This window comes from Diadema antillarum, unplaced genomic scaffold (genome assembly GCF_040938485.1).
Source record: "Diadema antillarum isolate AM-2024a unplaced genomic scaffold, OU_Dant_1.0 scf00000028, whole genome shotgun sequence".
In the NCBI taxonomy this organism is placed as follows: Eukaryota; Metazoa; Echinodermata; class Echinoidea; order Diadematoida; family Diadematidae; genus Diadema; species Diadema antillarum.
In genome coordinates, this window is record NW_027270917.1 from 796,267 (window position 1) to 817,599 (window position 21,333).

Below are 21,333 nucleotides of genomic sequence, written 5' to 3' on the forward strand. Positions count from 1 at the left end.
GCTGCTGAGTACTGTGAATACAATTATCATGACTGAAGTAATGACTGACTTGAAACAACCATCAGCACAGCCTCTTTGTCTACAATAGGATAATCTTTATATATTATAACCATATTCACACAGATCATGCCTTTATGCTGCTCCCAAAAGGAGAAATAACATTCTCCTTTATGGCAAGTCTTTACCTACACTTCATGTGTTCGGCTCCATGTCAATATTCCACTATTAATGCTACATAGCTTTTGTTATTTCGCAGCTCAGTATAAACATGCAATGATTGTCATTCTTTTCACAGTCAACACACAGACATGATACAATGGAAAGCAATATAGTTTGTCAGTCACATTCAATATAGGGTAAGCACATTTTGATAACTGGGCAAGGATATTGAGATATACAAAACAGTACTGGCAGGCTAATGTTTGAAAGTCTGAGAAGGGATTTTAAATGCCATATGCAAGTATGAGATACATGAATACATGTAATACACTACCACAGTTCATAACTGCCATCAACTCTGACATGATCATTTCAGTGTTTTTTCAAATTGCCACTACGGAAATCTGCAAGTTTAGTTGTCCGCTATACACTGTTCACTAGGAAATGTAGGCAAGATTTCAGTGTATCTAGTTCTCATCAAAAAAAATCATCTAATTCTATCACATTGTAATATGTATACCTCACCAAAATTCATTCAAAACACAAAAAGTAATGACTATGAAACTTTGATATATTAGGAGATAATTCATATTCTAATCATTAATATGAGGAAATGCTTCAGATTCACTGAAAAGTGTATTTGAATAGAGTAAAAACAAATCAGACACAAAACACATATTTTTCTTTGAAATCCTCATTATTAGGATTATTATGAATTCCCAACAAGGCAAAGGTTGTACTGATAACAATGTTAGTATGATAATGCCATGGACTGAATAGGAGCACTGTGTATAGTAGACAAGACTCTGGGCTTTAAAAGAGATCTGGAGTATAATTTCTCCCCAGCTCCTATATGCTCGCTGGTAAAATGATAATGGGATGGCTCTATAGGAGAGTTGTGCTTACACTGAAGGAGCCATTACACCCAACAACATTGCAACCATTTTAGGATATACAAGGATACATTAAAAAAACCACAAAAACAAATATTACAAAGTATTTATATACATACAAGGATTAATAACATGAATAAAAGTAGAAGGGGAGAGGATTTCAGTGAATAGAAGCACACACTAAGATCCCCCCCCAAAAAAAAAAAAAAAAAAAAAATAGATACATAATAATAATAATTATTAAAAAAAAAAAATCAGCTCTTGTACCATAAGAAGTCAGTATGTCACTTCTAGTTAGAAGACTGGAACATATTTTCATACAGGGCATACAAACTATGAATAACACAACTACCATCAACTTTCACAGTTGGAGGTAGAATCTTGAATTTCACTTTGTTGCTATGAAGCAAGAAGTGTAACTTCAGTGGATAGATCCCCCATTATCTGTCTGGTAGCTTTGGACCTGATGCTGTATTGCCATCATTAACATACAAAGGGGAGCTGAGTGTCAAATAATTTGCTAAGCAACCAATCCTACATGTTGTATACAATATGTATCTTTATCTTTTAAAACTTATTAATGCTGAGTTGTCCAAGGAAATGACAGCTTATCCTGTCACAACATAAATCACTTCAAAAATGTTACAAACAAAATACAAAATATAAAAAGCATTGTGGCAAGATTTCAGAATCTAGACATTGAAACTCAAAGTAGTAATTTACGCAAAAGAAATATTCTGATCATGTCTGTTGTCCTTGAGTTTACATTTCGTCTCCCACATTTTGAGGTTTTTAAAGAAACATCTTTGCTTTAAGACACTGAACTAGTTACTGCCAATAACTAAATAACCATAGTTAAAGCTACATCAGTTCAAGTACGAAGATTTTTGGTTGCTGCAATGGTGATTTGCCATTTAAGTCTTTGGATATTCCAAGCATTCACAAAAAGTCCTGATGGCATAACATAAATCAAGGTATACAGTACTGAAGAACTGAGAGGTTTTCTTAGTGAAACCTTAAATTTGGCTAAAAAATATACAAACAGGCACAAGTCATATTTTAATCTTAAAAGCACAATACATACAAAGAAAGAGTTAAAAGAATAATTCAGCATGTTTTGAGAAAACGCGAGTCTCAGATGGATGTAAGTGCTGCCTTGTCTTCAGCCTCTCCATTCTCTTCCTTCTTTTCCTCTTCTCCCGGTTGACCATCACTGGCCTGATAGGGGTTATAGGGTGGCTGAACCGAGCTCTGTGGTTGGGTGACCAATGGTGCCGTTTCTCCCGGTGGTCCATCCTGGACTGGGGGCCCAGCACTTGGCATTCCCATTGCTGCATACAAGGTGTTTGGGTCATAGTAAGGGTACTGCGGTGCATACATTGTGGTGCCAAAGGCACCTTTCTTACCAGCAATCTCCTGGGCGCCTCCCACTGCCAGTTCATAGGTCGGTGGTGGAGGAAGAGGGCCTGTGGGGTGAAAGTATGCAGGAAAAAAACACTCCTGTAACCTCTTTCAATATCCAAAACACCAAAGAAAATACTTTTTGCTTTGTTTCTCAACATGTTTATTTAAGTAAGATATCAAGAATAAAAGATTATGTACTTTGGTTAAAAATTTCTTTCGATTATGTATAGTCCCATTCTTGCTGAATGAAATGATGACACTGTTAACCCTACTACTACTTTGACAACTACTACTACTACTACTACTACTACTACTACTACTACTACCATTACTATTACAAATAATGTCACTAATGTTTATCATTATCACTATCATCCTCTCCACCTTAATCATCACAATCATCACCATCATCATGATGCACACAAACACCCATAAGCACTTAACAGAGGAATATCCACCTGCTGCAGCAGGATCAGGCTGAGGGTAGCCAGGCTGAGGTTCTCCTGCCGGTGGGTACCCTGGTTGTGGTTGCCCAGGTGGAGGGTACCCTGCATCTTGAGGCTGTCCAGCTGGTGGGTACCCTGGTTGGGGCTGACCTGGTGGAGGGTACCCTGGTTGGGGCTGGCCTGGTGGAGGGTACCCTGGTTGGGGCTGACCTGGTGGAGGGTACCCTGGTTGGGGCTGACCTGGTGCAGGGTAGCCAGGCTGAGGTTGGCCTGGAGGTGGATACCCTGGCTGGGGTTGGCCTGGAGGCGGATAGCCAGCAGCACCCATGGGGGGCCCTTGGGGTGGAGGGTAACCCCCAGGAACCCCAGGCTGCATGGGAGCTTGGGATGGGTCACGCAAGGTTTGCTGGAAAGCTGGAACCGTGCCAATTGTGACTGGATAATCAAAGTCCAAGTCAACTGGAGTGCCAGACACATCAGCCTCAATCTTGAAAATATGAAAGTTATGAAAGAAGAGTAATATATATATATCACTATGGGAACAATACTGAACTGGATAACTGGATGATAAAGAAGACATGACTTTCCATTCATGAAACATTAATCACACAAAATTGCAGGATTCTGGAGAACAAAGTTATTGATTTTACTGTGCACAGAATTTGATAAATGAAAAATGGTATCTTCTGACTTCATTCATTGCTTATCTCCCTAGCTGTATACTCACACCTCCATCGGAAAAAAAAGGGAGGTTTAATTGGAAATTTGACACATTGTGAAAAACGGTTTCTGTACTAGTGTGGATTTTTCTATTCACCTCGGCCAACTTCTTAGAGATCATTCACATTAAGAGTTTGGTTAAGAAGTCCTCATCTACACATATTTTTCAGATAAATGTTATACACAGATAGATAACCACGACATCAGCATCTACACAAAACATGTCATGGACCTTGTGCAAATGTCATTTGTTTAGAATCTAAAGAAAAAAATCCAACACATTTTGTAAGTGAACATTTCAGCATTCTAAATCCAATGATTAGGACTCAAATTTGACTTTAAATAAGGCCAATATATCATAACCCGCACTTTAAGAAAGTCATGTACTACGATATAGATAATTTTACACTTTTGTTCTCAAATTACTCCAAAGCAACTCATCCTGGCAAATTGCATCAGCTGGGCAAGTTTCTTGGTAGACCCTTTTGATGTATTGCAAACAAATTCCACATGGTAAAATATGGATTTTGAGCCCTTCTAAGAACCATGTTTTAGCATTAACTCGTTGAGAACGGACTGATTTTGCTACAACAGGCATTTCCTATAGACACCTGCCCCATTATACTTGGGATTCGTCCTCAACGGGTTATCAATCCTTCCTGATGTAACAGCTCACCTTGACTTTGTACTCCATCTGGATGTTTGGGCAGTTTTCAAAGGAGACTGGGGGGATGGGAGGAATGACCATGTGACGTCCTTCCAAGTTGACCGTGTCCATGGCTCCACAACCATCATGCTTCACCTCAGCAACATTGACAGAGGATTTCTTGTGATGGGTGCGGGATCCGTGCTTCGCATAGAATGTTGTTTTCTGCACATCATGATGGCAAAATACAAGAGTCATGTTGAAGGAGAAAAATAGTGAGCCAAGAAGGGTACTTCATTAAAATACCATCATTGCCCTGATTCAAAGTTGGAGATAGTGGCATACCAATGTGCTTATACTTCATCATTCTCTACAAAATTATCCTAAGTTGAAAAATTACTTGCTAAAATGTAGACTTTCTTCAGTGATGCCAACACAGGATCTATAAATCACTAACATTATCTGGTTCTCTTTGCAGAGTTCTACACTTTACCTACCGAGTATCTTTGGGCTACCTAAAAATGTGTTTATTTTGTTTTCATTTCAGTGTTAAGATGTATTCTGTGCACGTTACAAAAACAACAACACAAATATTCACACAGATGAGTTTTGTGAAATTCAAAAGTTGCCTCTTGGGTGGTGAACAATTGAACGGATGGTGTATAGTACATCAAAATCTTTGGAACCACTGTATGGCTGAGCAAGGGTGCTTGGAATGAATTTTTGAGTGAGAATGACTGAGGCAAACAGTTATGGAATTACGACAACTAGCCTTGCTTTTACATGCATCACGCATGCTTAATTTGAATGCTGAATTACAAACACGATTGCAATTATAATTTGAATCATTGTTCCTTCATACGACCAAGGAAAGCCTCACGGATTCTGTGGTTCTGAATGCCAGAGGAGGGGAGGTTTGGCTTCTTTCCAAGTTCCCATTAATTGCTCTTGAGCCGTAAGTAGCATGCACTTTTGACTGCAGTGCAAGCATTTGAGGAGTGTGATCTTTCTGCGGAATAGTTGGAAGGTCTTTGTAACTCCGCCCCAAAAAAACATGATTGGAGTTCAATTACGTTCACACAGTAGTTTTGCTGCTTACATGCAATTCTAGCGAACTGTGAAAAACACCTCTGGACCGTCATTTGAAACAATGGAATTACGATTCAAATCACCCTCCACGATTCCAGTTTGCATTCCCTTTGCAAGAATGCTTAATTTAAAATACAATTCTAGTGATGCGTCATTACAATCGTGTTTCAATTAAAGCACTCTCTGTACGTGTGAAAGCTAGGTAGGTATTATGGTTACAAAGCGGATACCTGAGAGAGTCGAATCTTGATGCTGCAGATGTCCCTTGAGCTCTCATTATTGAGGTTGACGGTGTAAAAGATGTATTCGCCAGGTGCATACCCACACTTGTCGATCCTGGCTGACATTGAGATTGGTCCAGATTCACAGCAGAGGCAGCAAACTGTCTTGGAGGCAGTTTGAACAGGGCTGTGCTGTGAGGAATACAAGAGTAGACAAGAAGAACTGATAACCTTAATTCATCTAAAATTGCTTATTTGTTGATTAAATAGCAGTGAGGCAAAGCAAGTGTGAAATTTCTAGAAATGCTTATTTCAATTCAATAGACTATTGCAAACTTTTGTGAAGTTGGACAGATCACAGAGAAGCTTAGAGGGGATTCCAGACAATTTTTCATAATTTTACATCATGTAGTACATAATTCAACAGTTCCACATATAGATTTGTGGAATTTGTTGTGGTCCTTGAGCAGAGAAACCAATACTCTAAAAAATCTTAAACAAATTACACTGGACAGAGTTGATGACATAGGAGCCTCACATATATGTCATAAATGTAGCAATGTAATTCCATTACAACACCACTTGCTTAACAAGTCCATCTGTGTATAATCTATGCATGCCTTCTTCTTTTGTTCTGCTGCCTTGAGACCCAACTCATGCATTCTTATGGTGAGGCTGCCATGTCATCATCCTTGTTCATTGCAATTTGTTATAAATTTTGAAAACACTCTTATTCCTCATCCCAATCACTATAAATTCTGAAACTCTGTACTCAGTATTACTAATTTATAGTTGTTCAAATGTAAAAGTCTGAAAATCATCCGGAAGTCTCCTTTAAGTTTCCGTATTGGCACACAATGCACCCTAATGACACCTCCATACACTACTTGTCTTATCAGCTAATGATACTCCAATATGATTAATTATCATCTATATAGGACGTTTTAGCGGCGCATTAAAAACGCGTATTGTAGTCCGCTCAATTTTTACCGTTCAATATCAGAGCTTATTGAACGAATCGCATAGACCAACGTATTAATTCCCCATAGGCTACCGTTGTTACTTGCCGTTCAAGATCACACGATATTCAATTCTGTCTCGTTTATTGCGTGAGCGCTTGCTGAATGCGCAAACGCTTGCTACTAGTGCGCGTCATTTTGTTACATTTTTCACAAGCGCGCAAACATCTTGCTAGTTGTTTGTTTCATACGCAGTTTTAGGGGCTTCCCCTTTTCAGCACTGGGATGGGACTGCAGAGTCAACTTCAAAGACGAGTAGAAGCTGGGTAATTTTGTGCAGTTTATGCTTGCTCTGCTTGATTGTAGAGATGATAATAATTATATTGGATGGCCTTGATTCATGGAAAACCAGGGAATATTGCACTCGATAGGGTCAATATTGCACTCATCTTCGATTCGTGCAATATTGGCCCTAACTCATGCAATATTCCCTGGTATCCCATTCATAGCCATCCAATATAATATAATTCTTTGATCACTGCAGACACCAAAACAATGTCACTTTGATTAGACTGCACTGCCTATGTTTATTTAACTTGAGATAAACATGAGCACTGCCTGCAGAATTTACATCTTCATAAATGAGAGCGAGGTTGATAAAAGTTATTCCACTGTAAGCTAGGCTTATTTGGCACAAAAAGGGTATGAAATAGTAATGTAATGCTTTTGACACCTGCGCAGAGTGCAGTTCCATAACGTACACTCTATGTAAGGCCATAAAACTGAGTAGTGCTACTGAGTCACAAGCAGAATGTAGTGCGATATATATGCACATTGGTAGCATGTACTCTGTTTATAACCCACAGGTTCAGAAGGGAAGGCCCTGCAGAAATTAAAAAGACACGCCACATTGCCAATTCATTCCATCCAATGAGACTTAAAAGTATAAAAGTGATATAGTATCCTCCTCTCTCTCTCTCTCTCTCTCTCTCTCTCTCTCTTCCTTTCCCTGCCACTCTGTTTAAAAGTATATTGACAGTAAAGGATTTTTTTTCAAGAAGGCTTTTGCTTCATGAAATATAAACCACTCATAAACAGGTATCACACCTAATTTCCTAGGGTTCTAGATGTTCTCTGGTGCTATCTAAGGCTTATTTCTTCAACATACGATAGCAATAAGTAAGAAATCCTTTCCACCGGGAGACACAGAGCCAGGGCGGGAGAAATCAAATCTCAAGCGGGAGAACGGGAGATTTTGCAAAAATAGGCTTTTCGGCGGGAGATCTCCCGTCGAAAACGGGAGAGTTGGAGTCTCTGTGGTAAGTCTTGCAAGAGTAACAACTTCTTGTAGAAACAGCCAAACAGGAAGTAGGATTCTTGTCATTTGCATGAAAACTGCCATTCCATCAACAGCTGCTATCAGAGCGACTTTTTATGAAATAGGACACAGTGACTAACTTCCTTCCTTTTTCCTTCATCTTTGGGAAACATATGGACTGTCAGAGCCACAATGATTTTCACATCATGCGTGCATGGCCAAATCCCTGGTAAAATACACTGCAGTATATCTGTATGTCAAGGTTAACAAACTTTTAATGTTCAGCTACTTAAAGATAATAAACTTTTGGTACCGGTACCTCAAAGGTTTCCCTGAGTTTCCTTGTCTTAGTTTGTGTTTCAGGTTAAAGTACCTTTCATATAACTAACACTGTGAGACTTACTCGCCCCAAAGTGCTCTCATGTCTTAGTAATCATGCAATACTGTAATGGTTTTGTACCAGCGCAGAGCGGGCTCTGAAAAATTCGAACGAGTCGTTAGTTTGACTCAACGCGGTACCGCGACAATCAATATACACGTATTGTATGAAACCATTATTAGTGTTAGTTATATGAAAGGTACTTTAACCTGAAACACAAACTAAGACAAGGAAACTCAGGGAAACTTTTGAGGTACCAAAACTTTATATTATCATTAAAACCATCTTTTATGCTCACTGAACACGAAGGTTAAAACACAGCAGTCATTCGCACAAAGCAGGTATCTTTATTAACACTTTTTTTTTTTAAAAATTAACATGAATACGTGAATGAAAATAGTAAAATGCTAAAAGTTCAAGGGAAATTTTCACATCTGAAACAAGTGCGACGGACGCGATGGATTTCTATAAACCTATGTTCAAATCCAAGTAAATTAATTTGTCTACAGATAGTTGAATATCAACAGATAATGACATACATATAATGGCCCTTGAGTTACTTAAACACACACACACACACACACACACACACACACTGAAATTATCTGGAGATGTTCTACATAGCTTTGGGTATTCTTTATGCACTGTGTTTCCTATTCTCCCCTATTTAATACTGGTAATGTTTTGACTTGCAGTTAATGAATGACAATGATCCAATTCTTTGATTCTGTCAATGCATACTGTGTAACATGCTACTGTACTTTCTTTCTTTCTTTCTTTTCATGAGAGGATGATGAAATGTAAAAAAAAAAAAAAAAAAGGATTTCTCTAGGATATGCTCTACCTGCATGCATGACAGTAATTGTATGCTTGCAAGCGATGCTCATGTTGTGAGCACTGAAAATTGTATGCTGATTGAACTACATGTATAATGTATTACAGTGTATACATTTAGTACACCATTGCACTGAGTATCATCATCAGAAAATTTCAAGGTTACAGGTTATGCATTAATTATCATTAACATGCGGTTATGTGCAACCCCCCCCCCCCCTTTCATACACACACACACACACACACACAGCTATACCAGCAATTCTCATGATAGTGGAGTACCTGCTTTAAGAGCCTGCAGTATGTACTTAACTAATACACGGTCACCGTAACATGATATACAAAAAATAAACAACAAATAACTCCCACTCATTTTGACCTTCATCAGTCTACAGACAAGGTCCATGAAGTAGTTGTAACAGGATTGTAACAGTACTTACTGTATTTTAAAGTGAATACCCAGTGGTAACCTGCTGCCTGAATATACCAGGGGCAGATCCAGGAATTCCATAAAGGGGAGGCGCCTTTGCAAAATTAAAGAGAGGCGCATGCACCCCCCCCCCCCCATTTTTTCTTTTTATTTCTTTTGTTTTAGCCAAAAATAAAGAGGGGGCACACCAGGTACAATGATCATGACAAATGATGGTCATGAAGCCAATGTTCTTTGGGCAACAAAGAAGAGTGGAAAGCTAATGGTGGCATGAAAAGACCGACAGAATTCTGAAAAGATTCAGAATTAGAAAAAGTGGACCACTTCCGGGTTTAATCAGCTGAAAAGCCAATAGGCATGTTGGTTTTTAATTCACTGGGATAAGCATGCGTGATGTAATGATTGATTATCAGTCCTGTTATTTGTTTGAACAGGATATTGATGAATACCATAAATTGTTCCGTAAAACTTATGCATTATATCGCTCTGAAAATGAGTGAAGTGCCTCTAATTGCCTGAGAACAATAAGAGGTCATTCGTACCAAGGTGGTTCTACCTCCATGTTCGTACCAATGTGCCCATGATCTAACTCCGAACTGGCTTATTGGTCAGGTTATCACTGATTTTATGCAAATGGGGAGCTGATTTACATCTGAAAAATTGACACATGGCACTCAGTGCAACATGCAGTTCAGAAGCATGCCTGTATGAAAGTGGCACTTTGGCCAGACCTGTACCACAGCTGAATACACACAAAAAAGAAAATCTACATGTATCACACTTTAAAAAATTTTTTTATAAAAGGAAACTATTGTTATACACAACTATTGAAGATTAGGCTTTTCAAATTTACATTGTAGCACGGATGCACATATACTGAGTTGTGAGTCAACAAAATTTATTGCCATGATACTCAAATGAGTTTCATCTCCTGCAACAGTACAGCATGCCAGTATCAGTTTTATTTGCACTCCTGGGCACAATATTCAACAGGAAGGGAAGTATCTGACATTTAAAGGACAAGTTCACCTTCATAAACATAAGGATTGAGAAAATGCAACAATATTAGTAGAACACATCAGTGAAAGTTTGAGGAAAATTGGACAATCGATGCAAAAGTTATGGATTTTTTAAATTTTTGTGTTGGAACCGCTGGATGAGGAGACTACTACAGCTTGTGAGTCATATGCGTACAACAGTATAAAGAAAATGTAAAAGAAAATTCAACATATTTTCACTTTTTTCGATACAATTGATTGAGAATAATATTACCCATAACATTTATAACGAGGTAGGGGAATCAAAAGATGGAAGAAATTCTCTTTATATTTTCCTTATATTGTTGTACGCATGTGACATCTAAGTTATTCATACACAGTAGTCTTCTCATCCAGCGGGTACTGCAAAAAAACTTCAACAATTCATAACTTTTGAACGGATTGTCTGATTTTCCTCAAACTTTCAATGATGTGTTCTACTAATATTGCTACATTCTCTCAATCCTTATGTTTATGAAGGTGAACTTGTCCTTTAAAGTCCAAATTTTTGAACGACCCAAATTTTTGGCCAAATTCAGTTTTTAATGGGAAATTGTAGCTTATGCATGGACTCATCTTGTGTGTAAATGATAAATCTTAATTACCCCCGGAAGTGCCTGAAATGAATGAGTTAAATCTTATATCAATATAAGAATGAAGGACTTGGGTCATTCTTACATTCATATAATAGCGCCCTCTCTCATCCTTCTCCCATCTCTATAGCAGAATATCATGTATATGAATCACAGAACGACCCAAGTCCATATGAATCAAAGAACGACCCAAGTCCACCACACAAAATGGCCTCTCCACAATTAATGTAAATGTTAATTGTCATAATAATATATGTTCTAATTTGTATATACAATGTTGCCTTCCCATCACAGTTGAATAGAATATTACTGGACAAATAAAAAGATATGAAGTTTTTTTTAGTTTACTCGAAATATTCCTCCATGGACTTGGGTCGTTCTTATATTCATATACTCAATTCCTTCTTGTATCATTCCCTTGTAGAGTATCAAAATAATGATGTCAGAATATTTTGTTCCAGCTTGGAATGGAACCAGGGCCAAGCATGGTTAGTAACAAATAGTATTCATAGATACCAGTATAAAGCCAGTTCGGAGTTAGCTCATGGGCACATTGGTATGAATGACCTTTCTGTTTTCTCAGTTGACTAGGGGCACTTCACTTGTTTTCAGAGCGACATAATGCATAAAAAATTTATGGGATTCATCAATCCTGTTCAAACAAAGAATGAACTTACGTAGGCCAGATGACCAGAATGAGCCGTCAATTAACACTGTACTTGGGAAAGCATCCATTTTGGTATTTTGCATTGAATGTATTAATCATACCAGTCTCTTTCTATAAATACTGCCAAATACCACTTTTGCTGTGAGGTGGATGTGCAAGCAAGCAGCATTTATGAGGATTAAATGAATAATCATAACATCACAGATGCTTGTCCAAGTGAACTTAAAAATCAACATGCCTGTCGGTACATGCCTGTTATGAATGACCTTTTGTCTGCTCACTTGCAACATGGAACTGCAAACTGGCTCATTAGGCTGCGTTCACATAGAAGTATTCGGTATTCGGGTATTCGGTGTTCGCTATTCGCTATTCGGGCACCGAATACACCATCACCCGCACCGTCAACTCACCATCCCATGCAGTGAGGATTTCTTCCTCCTACATCCCAGCAAATCTTATTAACAATTTCTAAACAGCATCAAAATGTCAGTCTACATGCTTATTTTTGCTAAAGGGCAAATCCAGACCAAAAGTGTCATTATTTCATAAACGAGAGACGGTATACGCTGCAAGAAAATCGAACAAGCTCGATTCCCACTTTGCTATACTTTTTGCAGCTATTCGGTACTTTCGAATAGTGCCCTCCTATGTGAACCGGTGTGAGGAAATCCTATCGTTCGATTCAAGCTATTCGAGTGCCCTTGAAAAACGAGCCCGAATACCCGAATAGTATACTTCTATGTGAACGCAGCCTTAGGGGCAAGGTGAGGTTGTTAAGAACCAGTTTCCATTGCGATGAACAGCTATTACATCACACTTTGGCACTCTATATATCCATGACCATTTCTATAGATATTTCATTCTCAATCACTGCTGTGTATACAGTGATGCAGTTTGCTCTAATTCATCCTACAAAATACTGTGAAATAAGAAAGTTTTGGGTGCATGTAACTATCTCGAATTTTGTAAGGAGCCAGGATTCATAAAAGTAAAATGCATGCAAGAGGTTTAGTCTACACAATGCACTGAATGCCAGCACTTGGCCATTTTGCGAAAGTTTCATGCTGCAAATGTTTCTGGTTTGACAGCACAGGCATATTTACAGTAATTTACATCGGAATAGATGACATGGAAAACATTCATCATAATAGATAGATTATAAGAAATCATCATTATTTAATGACAAAGCAGTCATGCTTTCAGATGAAAATGGGATAATATGTTTTACTTACCAGGATATTTGGGACAAAGTTCAGATCTTTGACCGTCATGATGCTAAAGAACCTCTTGGTGTGATGGTCAAACTTCCATGGCCGGTCAATCACTGCCTTCACGTAGTACCTCACGTACCCATATCTCCCCTCAAATGGGGGCGGCAAGGACTGAAATGGGACCTGGAACTGAAAAGGGAAGCGGTGCTCTCCGGTAGGGAGGGTAATGCGATTGGCCTGGCTGTTGTCCTTACCTGTATGACACAAGGAGTACGAATTTCATCAGCATTCAGTTCTGCCAGATCTTAGGCTCTCATATAGACTGCATCTCTTTCCAATTTCTGCAACCTGTTGCATCAACGACTTAGGAACACAAAGGACTCAAGAAAATCATGAGAATGGTTGTTTCCAATGAGCAAATCAATCACACCAGACCATAGATATTTCCAGTATTCTACAGTGAACAAGCAGAGGGTAACTAGCAATCAAAAGCAGCCGTCAAGAAGAATTCCATTCAAGCTGTTACCTGCTCCACGAAGTGTAACTTCCTGCTTGAAGAATGGAATCTTCCATCGGTATGTCACAGTTCTGCGGTCATCACCAGACCCTTCTTCTTCTGTCCAGTGCGTGTACGACTTTCCGACAAACTTGATCTGAATTCCTGGAGATGACAGACAAAACAAAGAAATAATCAAGGTCAAAGGTCAACCTATTACACTTGTAAGACTAGCACTGAAAGTGGTAAAAACTATTCACACGACAAAATTAGTACAGCTCGTTCAACCAAGTAAATCTGTTCACTTTCATTATAAAAATTTGAATAGCAAAAAATGTTACTAGGGGTCATGATGAATGGAATGTGTATGCAGAAGGGGTAGTATGAGTAAACAAAGAAATTGTTAACAAATATGATATAGCAACTAAGCTAAGGTGGTGGCACATACAAGTAAAGTGTGTTTCATATTGGCCAGATACCCTACATTTACCTTGTCCTTTCTTTCCCTTTCCAATTCCATGGCATGTCTCATGTGATTGCCTTTCTTGTACCAGTATCAGGGGGCGGATCCAGGAATTCCGTAAAGGGGGGGGGGGGGGGGGTGCAAACAATATTTCTGGTGCTATTCAGGGGTTTCATGTCAGTTTTTCTTTTTATTTCTTTTGTTTTAACAACGAATAAAGAGGGGGCGCGCCCTGGTGCGCCCCCTCTGGATACGCCAAGTGCTGAGTATGCCATGGAGAGGGTCCCTGGCCTAACCAGGCTACAATGTATGATTGAATATGTACATAAACAGAGCAAGGCAGCTTTCATCTTCTCTTTCTCCCCTCTGACCAAATTTGATAGCATTCTTACAGTGGTGAATCGGGGGGGGTTAGGGGGTTTAACTCCTCCCTCCCCCTTTGCCTTGGGCTGCCAAGTGAAAATGTGATGTGCATCTATAGACAAACGCAATGTGTCCAGACTAACACAGTAGGCCGGTATGTTCCTAGCACTCTGTCTCAAACTCAATCTCAGACACTTACAATTCATTTATGGGGGTTCAAAATAGCAAAAACAAAAGGAAAAACAAAAAAGAAAACACAAATTGCCAAAAGGGGGGACACCTCCTCTCAGACTGCCATGCCTGCCAACAGTATTCGTGAACATTACACCAAAGGTGGACTGCACTGAACAGGAAGAAGAAAGACTCTCCCCCACTTGCTGCATAGCTCAGACTTTGCTGTATAGATCCGCATCCTCATTGGGTCAACCCCCCCAGCAAAAAGCTAAATCCATTTCTGCCTTACTAGGCTAAAAATACAAATCATCTTTGTTTACTGGTAATTGTTTTTCTCCTGTTGTTCTAATTCCATTAGCTCAAGGATTCGCTATTCTAAAAAATGATTTGCATACTGCGACTTAAGGATTCACAATTCCAGATCTATACAAAACTGATTTTACATTGATGAGGCAGGACTCACTCGACACTCCCAACTTATCACAAGCACGTACTCATAACATATTGAAAACTTTGCTGGACATTTACAGTCAAACCTGTCTTAGCCGCCACCTGTCTATAGTGGCCACCTGCTTATGTAAAGGGGCCACTGAAGATCCCCCACACAAAATTGCTGTACACTACAGACTCTAAACGCTGCCAGTGGCCACTCATCATTTTGTATCCCGAGGTGAATGTTTAATTTGCATAATACATTGTAGCGGCCACACAAAATTTAGCTGAGCCTTGAATATGTTAGCTAGCTTTTACATTCGTTGTGTGAATTCTACCAAATCCTAGTTCATTTAGTCACAATCAAACAAACTTAATTGACAAACACAGCTCTTACTTTGTGAAAAGCCCGTCTTTAAGTGGCCACTCGTCTACGGCAGCCACTTTTGTCGTTTTCCTTGGGTGGACGCTACTGTATATCTATAGACAGGTTTGGACTGTACTATACAATCAACAACTGAGCATTACAAAATAATCACGATCTACAATCCAATATTCAAACTAACTTCACTCTTTACCAATCTTCAACAAAACATCACTTTCATTTGCCTTTTGTCCTGCAGAAACCAGTTACTGGTGTGTGCACAACATAGAATGTATATGCAACGTGTATATTGTACTTCAGACAATCACTACGATGTCGGAGGTACAAGTACCAGTACCTATTGTTTCATGTGAGAAGTGTCACTTTCATTCCATGCCCTCACATTGCACGGCTCTTCAGCTCTCATATGACCAGGTAAACAGAAAGATCCGTCTGTCCGGAGGACTCTTTTATATTTTGCCATTAACGCTGTCCTCCGTAGACAGAGGGGATCTGTGAAGCCAGACGCAGTCTCCGCGGAACATTCCCCGCGACGGACAGATACAGACCAATCTTTCTGTCAAATGACCAGGGAGTCAGACTCCCACTTAAAACCTCTCTTGCTCGTAAAGTGTCAGGGGCGGATCCGAGGAATTCTGTAAAGGGGGGGGGGGCGTGACTAAAATTTCTGGTGCCACTTCCGGGTTTCATTTCATTTTTTTCTTTTTATTTCTTTTGTTTTTTACGAAAAATAAAGGGGGGGGGGCGTGCGCCAGTTGCGCCCCCCTCTGGATCCGCCACTGAGTGAAATGTATTTAGGGTTGTCAGTCAGATCAGGAAGGTGGGTAACTGCGACCAGCCCGAACAAGGAGCGCCCCGAGGTTAGATAGGGGGTGGGTTGACCGAAAGATATGTTCTGCGGAGACTACTGGCTCCACGGATCGATCCCCTAACGTCAAAAAAATAAAAGACTCCTCCAGACAGACGGATCTTTCTCAATCTGTCTAGGTGGGAAGAGATACAAGAGTCACCATAGTCACACGCCTTGTAACTGCTGCCACCATGCACCACCACCATCACCATCAATCACCTGACTATCACTTAATTTACACGTATCTAGTATTACCGTTTCTCGCATCTTTTTGGTTAATACATTGTACTACGATCTGTGTGAGGATAGCAGTAAGCCAGTATCATCAAGAGCTGTGAATGTTATCTCGTTTGCCCCTGTCAACAAAAATTAACACTGGGCACGCTTCTATTCTACTGCCAGTACTGGGCGGCAGTAGAATCTAGTACTAGTAAGTAGTATAAACTCACCTCGTATGTCACCCTTTTCCTCCGAGACGACAATCCTCACCTCCCCATGTACGGGGTCTCCAGGTCTAAAAACTGAGTTGTTCCCTGCAAATAACACCTCAAAAATTTGTAGTTTGCCCATGGTGGACTGGACTGAAACGATACTTTATCAACGACGGGAGCACGTCTGTGTTCGCACCATCCAAACAGTATTTCTCGCAATCAACAAATCCTATCTTTTTTAAGCCAGCAGAGCCATGACACCACACTAAATCACAAGCGGTCGAGTGCAGGCGCAGGCGGCCGGAGGATATGTGTGCAATTCCAAGAGGAGGGTTGTGGGTGCGGCCGCACGGTGGTGGTGTGTACTCGTACCATGGAGCTACTAAGTCTCTGTTAGTAGCTCCATGCTCGTACCTTGATGAGCGGTCTGCAACAGGGCAATGCTGCCGTTTTCCGATTGTGCGTGCTGTCATGTCACGAGATGCAGAGCCACCGCCCATGATGAGTACATGATCCCCCCCCCCCCCTGGACTTTTTTTATACTTCAGTGGACCGGGAGGCCTGCTGCTCTTCTTTCACTTTTCCAGAACGATGTTGTAGGGCAGGGCCTGTCATACAGAAATATTCAAAACAAAGCACTTACATGGACATCAATCGCATGGATCAATAAAGGAATAGGCCCTACAAAAACTTTACAAGACAACGGTGGAAATTAGCCTATATATACTGTGTGAAATTTAAGAATCATTATAGGCCTACACAAGAGATGAACATTACAGCATTGTGACTCATATCATATTAATGAAGCCAAAGAATCAAACTTTTCATGTGAATCATGCCAGTATGTTTACTAATACGAATGAAGATTGTAGGCGGATACAAATTATACTGAACGATTGCAGTTCATTTATTGATAATCATTTATATCTTTATCTTACACCGGCTATTTGAAATAACAACACTCGTATTGATCAACATCGGAAGTCATCTTTCACCCGAGTTTGCGACATGCACAGTGCATTCCAATCATCTTTCGGGCATTAATATTACTCTGCCCAATATTGAATCTCATATTAAAACATCAGTGATGCACTATAGGCCTATCTAGTAGAGTAGGAGTTTGAGTTTGAGTTTGAGTTTATTTTATTTCACCACCGGTCACCCACTTCAAAGTCCATGGCTGTTCCTCTGTGAGTCCGTCTATAGTTTTAAAGCAACATTTTATAGGCCTACATAAATAGTATATAGGAAACGAAAAGAAAACAAACACACAAAAGCAAAACATTCGAAATCATGCATATTGCAATCAATACGCAATAGGACTTCAGATACCGAAAGAAAAGTGACTGACATACAATGTTACAGTTCAATGCAAACGATTGCTATATTATGATTTATCTTATTTTTAGATAATAGAGAGGGATACACTTTGCTTTACGTCATCTGAGAGATTGTTCCATAATTTGGTATTTATACCGCGATATACACCACGTCTAATTTAAATGTTCCTTTTCTCCGTATGTAAGCAGTAGACTGCTTAAATGAAAATGAATTACAAAGGCATGGTCCTATTTATAAATCTATACGTATACATGCAACAACTGTTTATCACTTTTTCAACAAATTTGTCTATCTCCAATTTTAAATTTGTACTAAAATCAAATAATTCTTCACTTGAAAATCTCCACTTTATGTCCATAGCAACTGTAAGTGCTCTATTGAGTAATTTCTGAATTTTATCAATACGTGTTTTTCCTGCATTTCACCAACGCCCCTACATACTACAGTAGCCAATCCTACTCTGAATAATAGTTTTAATAAAAATTATGCCACTTGCTATTATATAAGGTCGGATTCTCTTTAACAAAAATAAAACAGGGTGTGTAATTTTTCTATAATAATTATATGCAATGAATCAAATTGATTTGACCACTCTATATAGATGTTGATCATTAACATCATGTACACCAAGATACTTACAATTTGAACACACGAGTGTCCTTGATTTTAATACATGGTGTCTCAATTGAAATGAGTTACTTATTACTTGACCCAATTAAAAGAAATTCATATTTTGTAACATTTCAGCGGGTTTATTTCTGTTTAACCATCTATATGTATTCTTACTATTCTTCATTTAAAACAATCTTCAATCCATGCACATCGCCACACGAGTAGTGCAGGCAGGTATCATCTGCGTGTATTGGAACCTTGCAATTCATTACAGATAAAGGTAAATCGTTTTGTAAAGAACAAAAAGTAAAGGGTCCAGATTTTGACCCGGCCTGTAGTATTCCATGTGTGCATGGTTGTTTGTGAACTGTTAAATTGTTGAGGACAGTGCATTGTGTGCGATCAATAAGATAGCTTCGGAAGTCGGAACCATTCAACAGCATCACCTACCATTAATATATACCATATTTAAACGCAGTTTCTTGAGGATACATTGTACCATGGTCTACCATGATATCAAATGCCTTAAACTTTAAATCCAAGGTTACCATCCCAACCAAGTTACCTTTTTCCATCAAGCCAGTCTTGGTGGTAATTAAAACAATTTTCAATGGTGAAATTATTGTTTGGCCTAAAGCCTGCATGATTAGTGCTCACTCGATAAGCAAGACATTTATGTAAATATAGTATCCGTAGAGTTGGACAACATATTGACTGATATATAATTATGTCAGCGGTTTTAAGATATTATTCAGCAATTGACTTCAAAAAGAGTTATGGGGGAATATTTTCCAAGCATAACGCACTTGCTCTATCAACAGAGAGGTTATTCAAACCACTCAACATCTTGCTTGCTCATCTATCTTTTTCAACTTAAAATCATTTCCGTTATCAACAATTCCATAAATCCCATAAATTTCAAATTCAATTTTTGCATCGATGATAATCAGCTTCCCAAGAGCGCCTCATGTAGGCCAAATCAAGTATTCTCACTCGAGGACTGGCATCTAACGTCTCCGTCGCGTCTTCACATCGTCACCGTTGGGTCGTCATGGGTCAGCAAGATTGCGGAGATGTCTGCGAGACCAGCTGGAGACTGAAACAAAAAATCTACGAAAAAAAATCAAACATGTTGAGTCTACAGCGAATGCCCGGTGTGACCCGGCATTTGCTGTATAAAAATCCTATGTCGACATTATAAGGAGACGTCGAGGAGACGTAGCGGAGACTTCGCGGGGACGTCGCGGAGACATCGCAGAGACATCGCAGAGACAATATCATCACTGTAACCAGCGAGACTCGAGTAGCCACTTTGGTCACTTGTCAATGACCAATATTGTAGTATTGGTAACATCTTGTCATTGTTATCATCAAAATTATATGTTCATAGATTATGAATCACGTGACAGACAGACAATGTAACACAGCCATGACATTGATAATTATCATTTACAGATCATTATCATTTATCTCATTAACATATCTCTGCGTTACCTTTGTACACGAAAATTTAAAGAACATGCATAACACGCAGAAAGGTTGCACGGCTTGTCGATATAATAGCGTCAAGTTGATCTGAGCCCGCCCCTTGGAATTGGATTCAAGCTGTGAGCATGCGCACAGCGCAGTCAACACAATAACCTTTTTTTTTCGCAATGATCTCATGTTGCATAATATATACATTTTATGTATAATTAAATCATATAACCATCTTAGGCAACTATAAGCTGCGATACTTTGGCAAAAGGAAGCAAGTGACATACCATCCAAATTTGAGTTATTGATGTTTTCATAATTCACAAAATGAGCTCTTCTTCCAGGACAAATTTCATGCAGAAACACTAAGTATCCTACTAAGAGATATATTAGATAAGACATATAGTCCATTGACGTCAGTGTAAATGACAGACACATTTTTGCTCTTTTACGAGAAATGCCACTTTTGTCACTTGCTTCATTTTGCCAAAGTAGGGCAGTAAGGATCTCAGTCTGTAAAAAAAAGATAGATTTCATCCATTCAGTGAGACCATGGAGCTACTAACAGCGTTAGTATAATAGCTCCATGGTGAGACATTGTTCCTTCACGATAACACACCAACTTTATTTGTCATTGTTGTCTTTAAAGTAATTGTTCATGTGCTCTGTCATGCATGACATTTTCAGCATAATAATGTATCAGTGGAAAGAGGAAGAGTTCCTCTCATCCTCCCAACCAACATTCGAGCCGACAATCTCATTATCCATCAAGTACTATCTATTTGGCAAATGCATGACGTCACTCAAGACGTATAGTCAGCCATGGGCAACAGAGAGCGTACATACCATTTGGACTGTCTGTCAAGAATTGACACAACAGTACTTGTATGCTGCCCGTACCAAATTAGATTTTGAGCCTAGCCACGTTTTATCCTCCGCGCGAAATTTGTTGATGGTTACTCTATTTCAAGGGTGCTGAATCTAAATCTTGATGATGCAACTCTTACACATCCTTTGGGATTTTGAGATATTCAAAATGGTGGCCAAAAGGATTGCCAAAATTTGTAGCCAAAATCTAAAATCCATCGGTGTGCATTTCCATAATTATGATGAAAAGCCGAAAAAGAAAAATACATGGTTTTACTCTACTTCCAGGGTGCTGGATTCAAATATGAATCAACTTTTGCATCCTGATGTGAAGAATCTTGAGAACATGAGAACAAAAAAAAAATGCCCGCCCAAATCTGAAATTTAATACATTTTTTTTTTCTTCATTAGCGGTAAAAAAAAAGTATGCTCTATAG

At 39.1% G+C, this 21,333-nt stretch overlaps 1 protein-coding gene across 1 annotated transcript; it reads right to left on the bottom strand.

The window, feature by feature from the left end:
• Nucleotides 1-794: 794 nt before the first annotated feature.
• LOC139736502 (arrestin domain-containing protein 3-like) lies at nucleotides 795-16,873 on the bottom strand. The gene is made up of 7 exons (XM_071647255.1): nucleotides 16,619-16,873; nucleotides 13,533-13,667; nucleotides 13,028-13,260; nucleotides 5,588-5,770; nucleotides 4,299-4,493; nucleotides 2,915-3,389; nucleotides 795-2,518 (listed from the first exon to the last, which is right to left on the bottom strand). Exons 1-7 carry the CDS (start codon nucleotides 16,737-16,739, stop codon nucleotides 2,187-2,189), a joined length of 1,674 nt encoding a protein of 557 aa, XP_071503356.1. The 5' UTR covers nucleotides 16,740-16,873; the 3' UTR covers nucleotides 795-2,186.
• Between the last annotated feature and the right edge of the window lie 4,460 nt (nucleotides 16,874-21,333).

Coding starts and splice junctions, on each gene's coding strand:
- LOC139736502 (XM_071647255.1), bottom strand. CDS start 16,739: ATGGGCAAACTACAAATTTTTGAGGTGTTATTTGCAGGGAACAACTCA. Junction 4,494..5,587: donor TCAAGATTCGACTCTCTCAG/GTATCCGCTTTG, acceptor CATGATGTGCAG/AAAACAACATTCTATGCGAA. Junction 3,390..4,298: donor AGATGGAGTACAAAGTCAAG/GTGAGCTGTTAC, acceptor CATATTTTCAAG/ATTGAGGCTGATGTGTCTGG.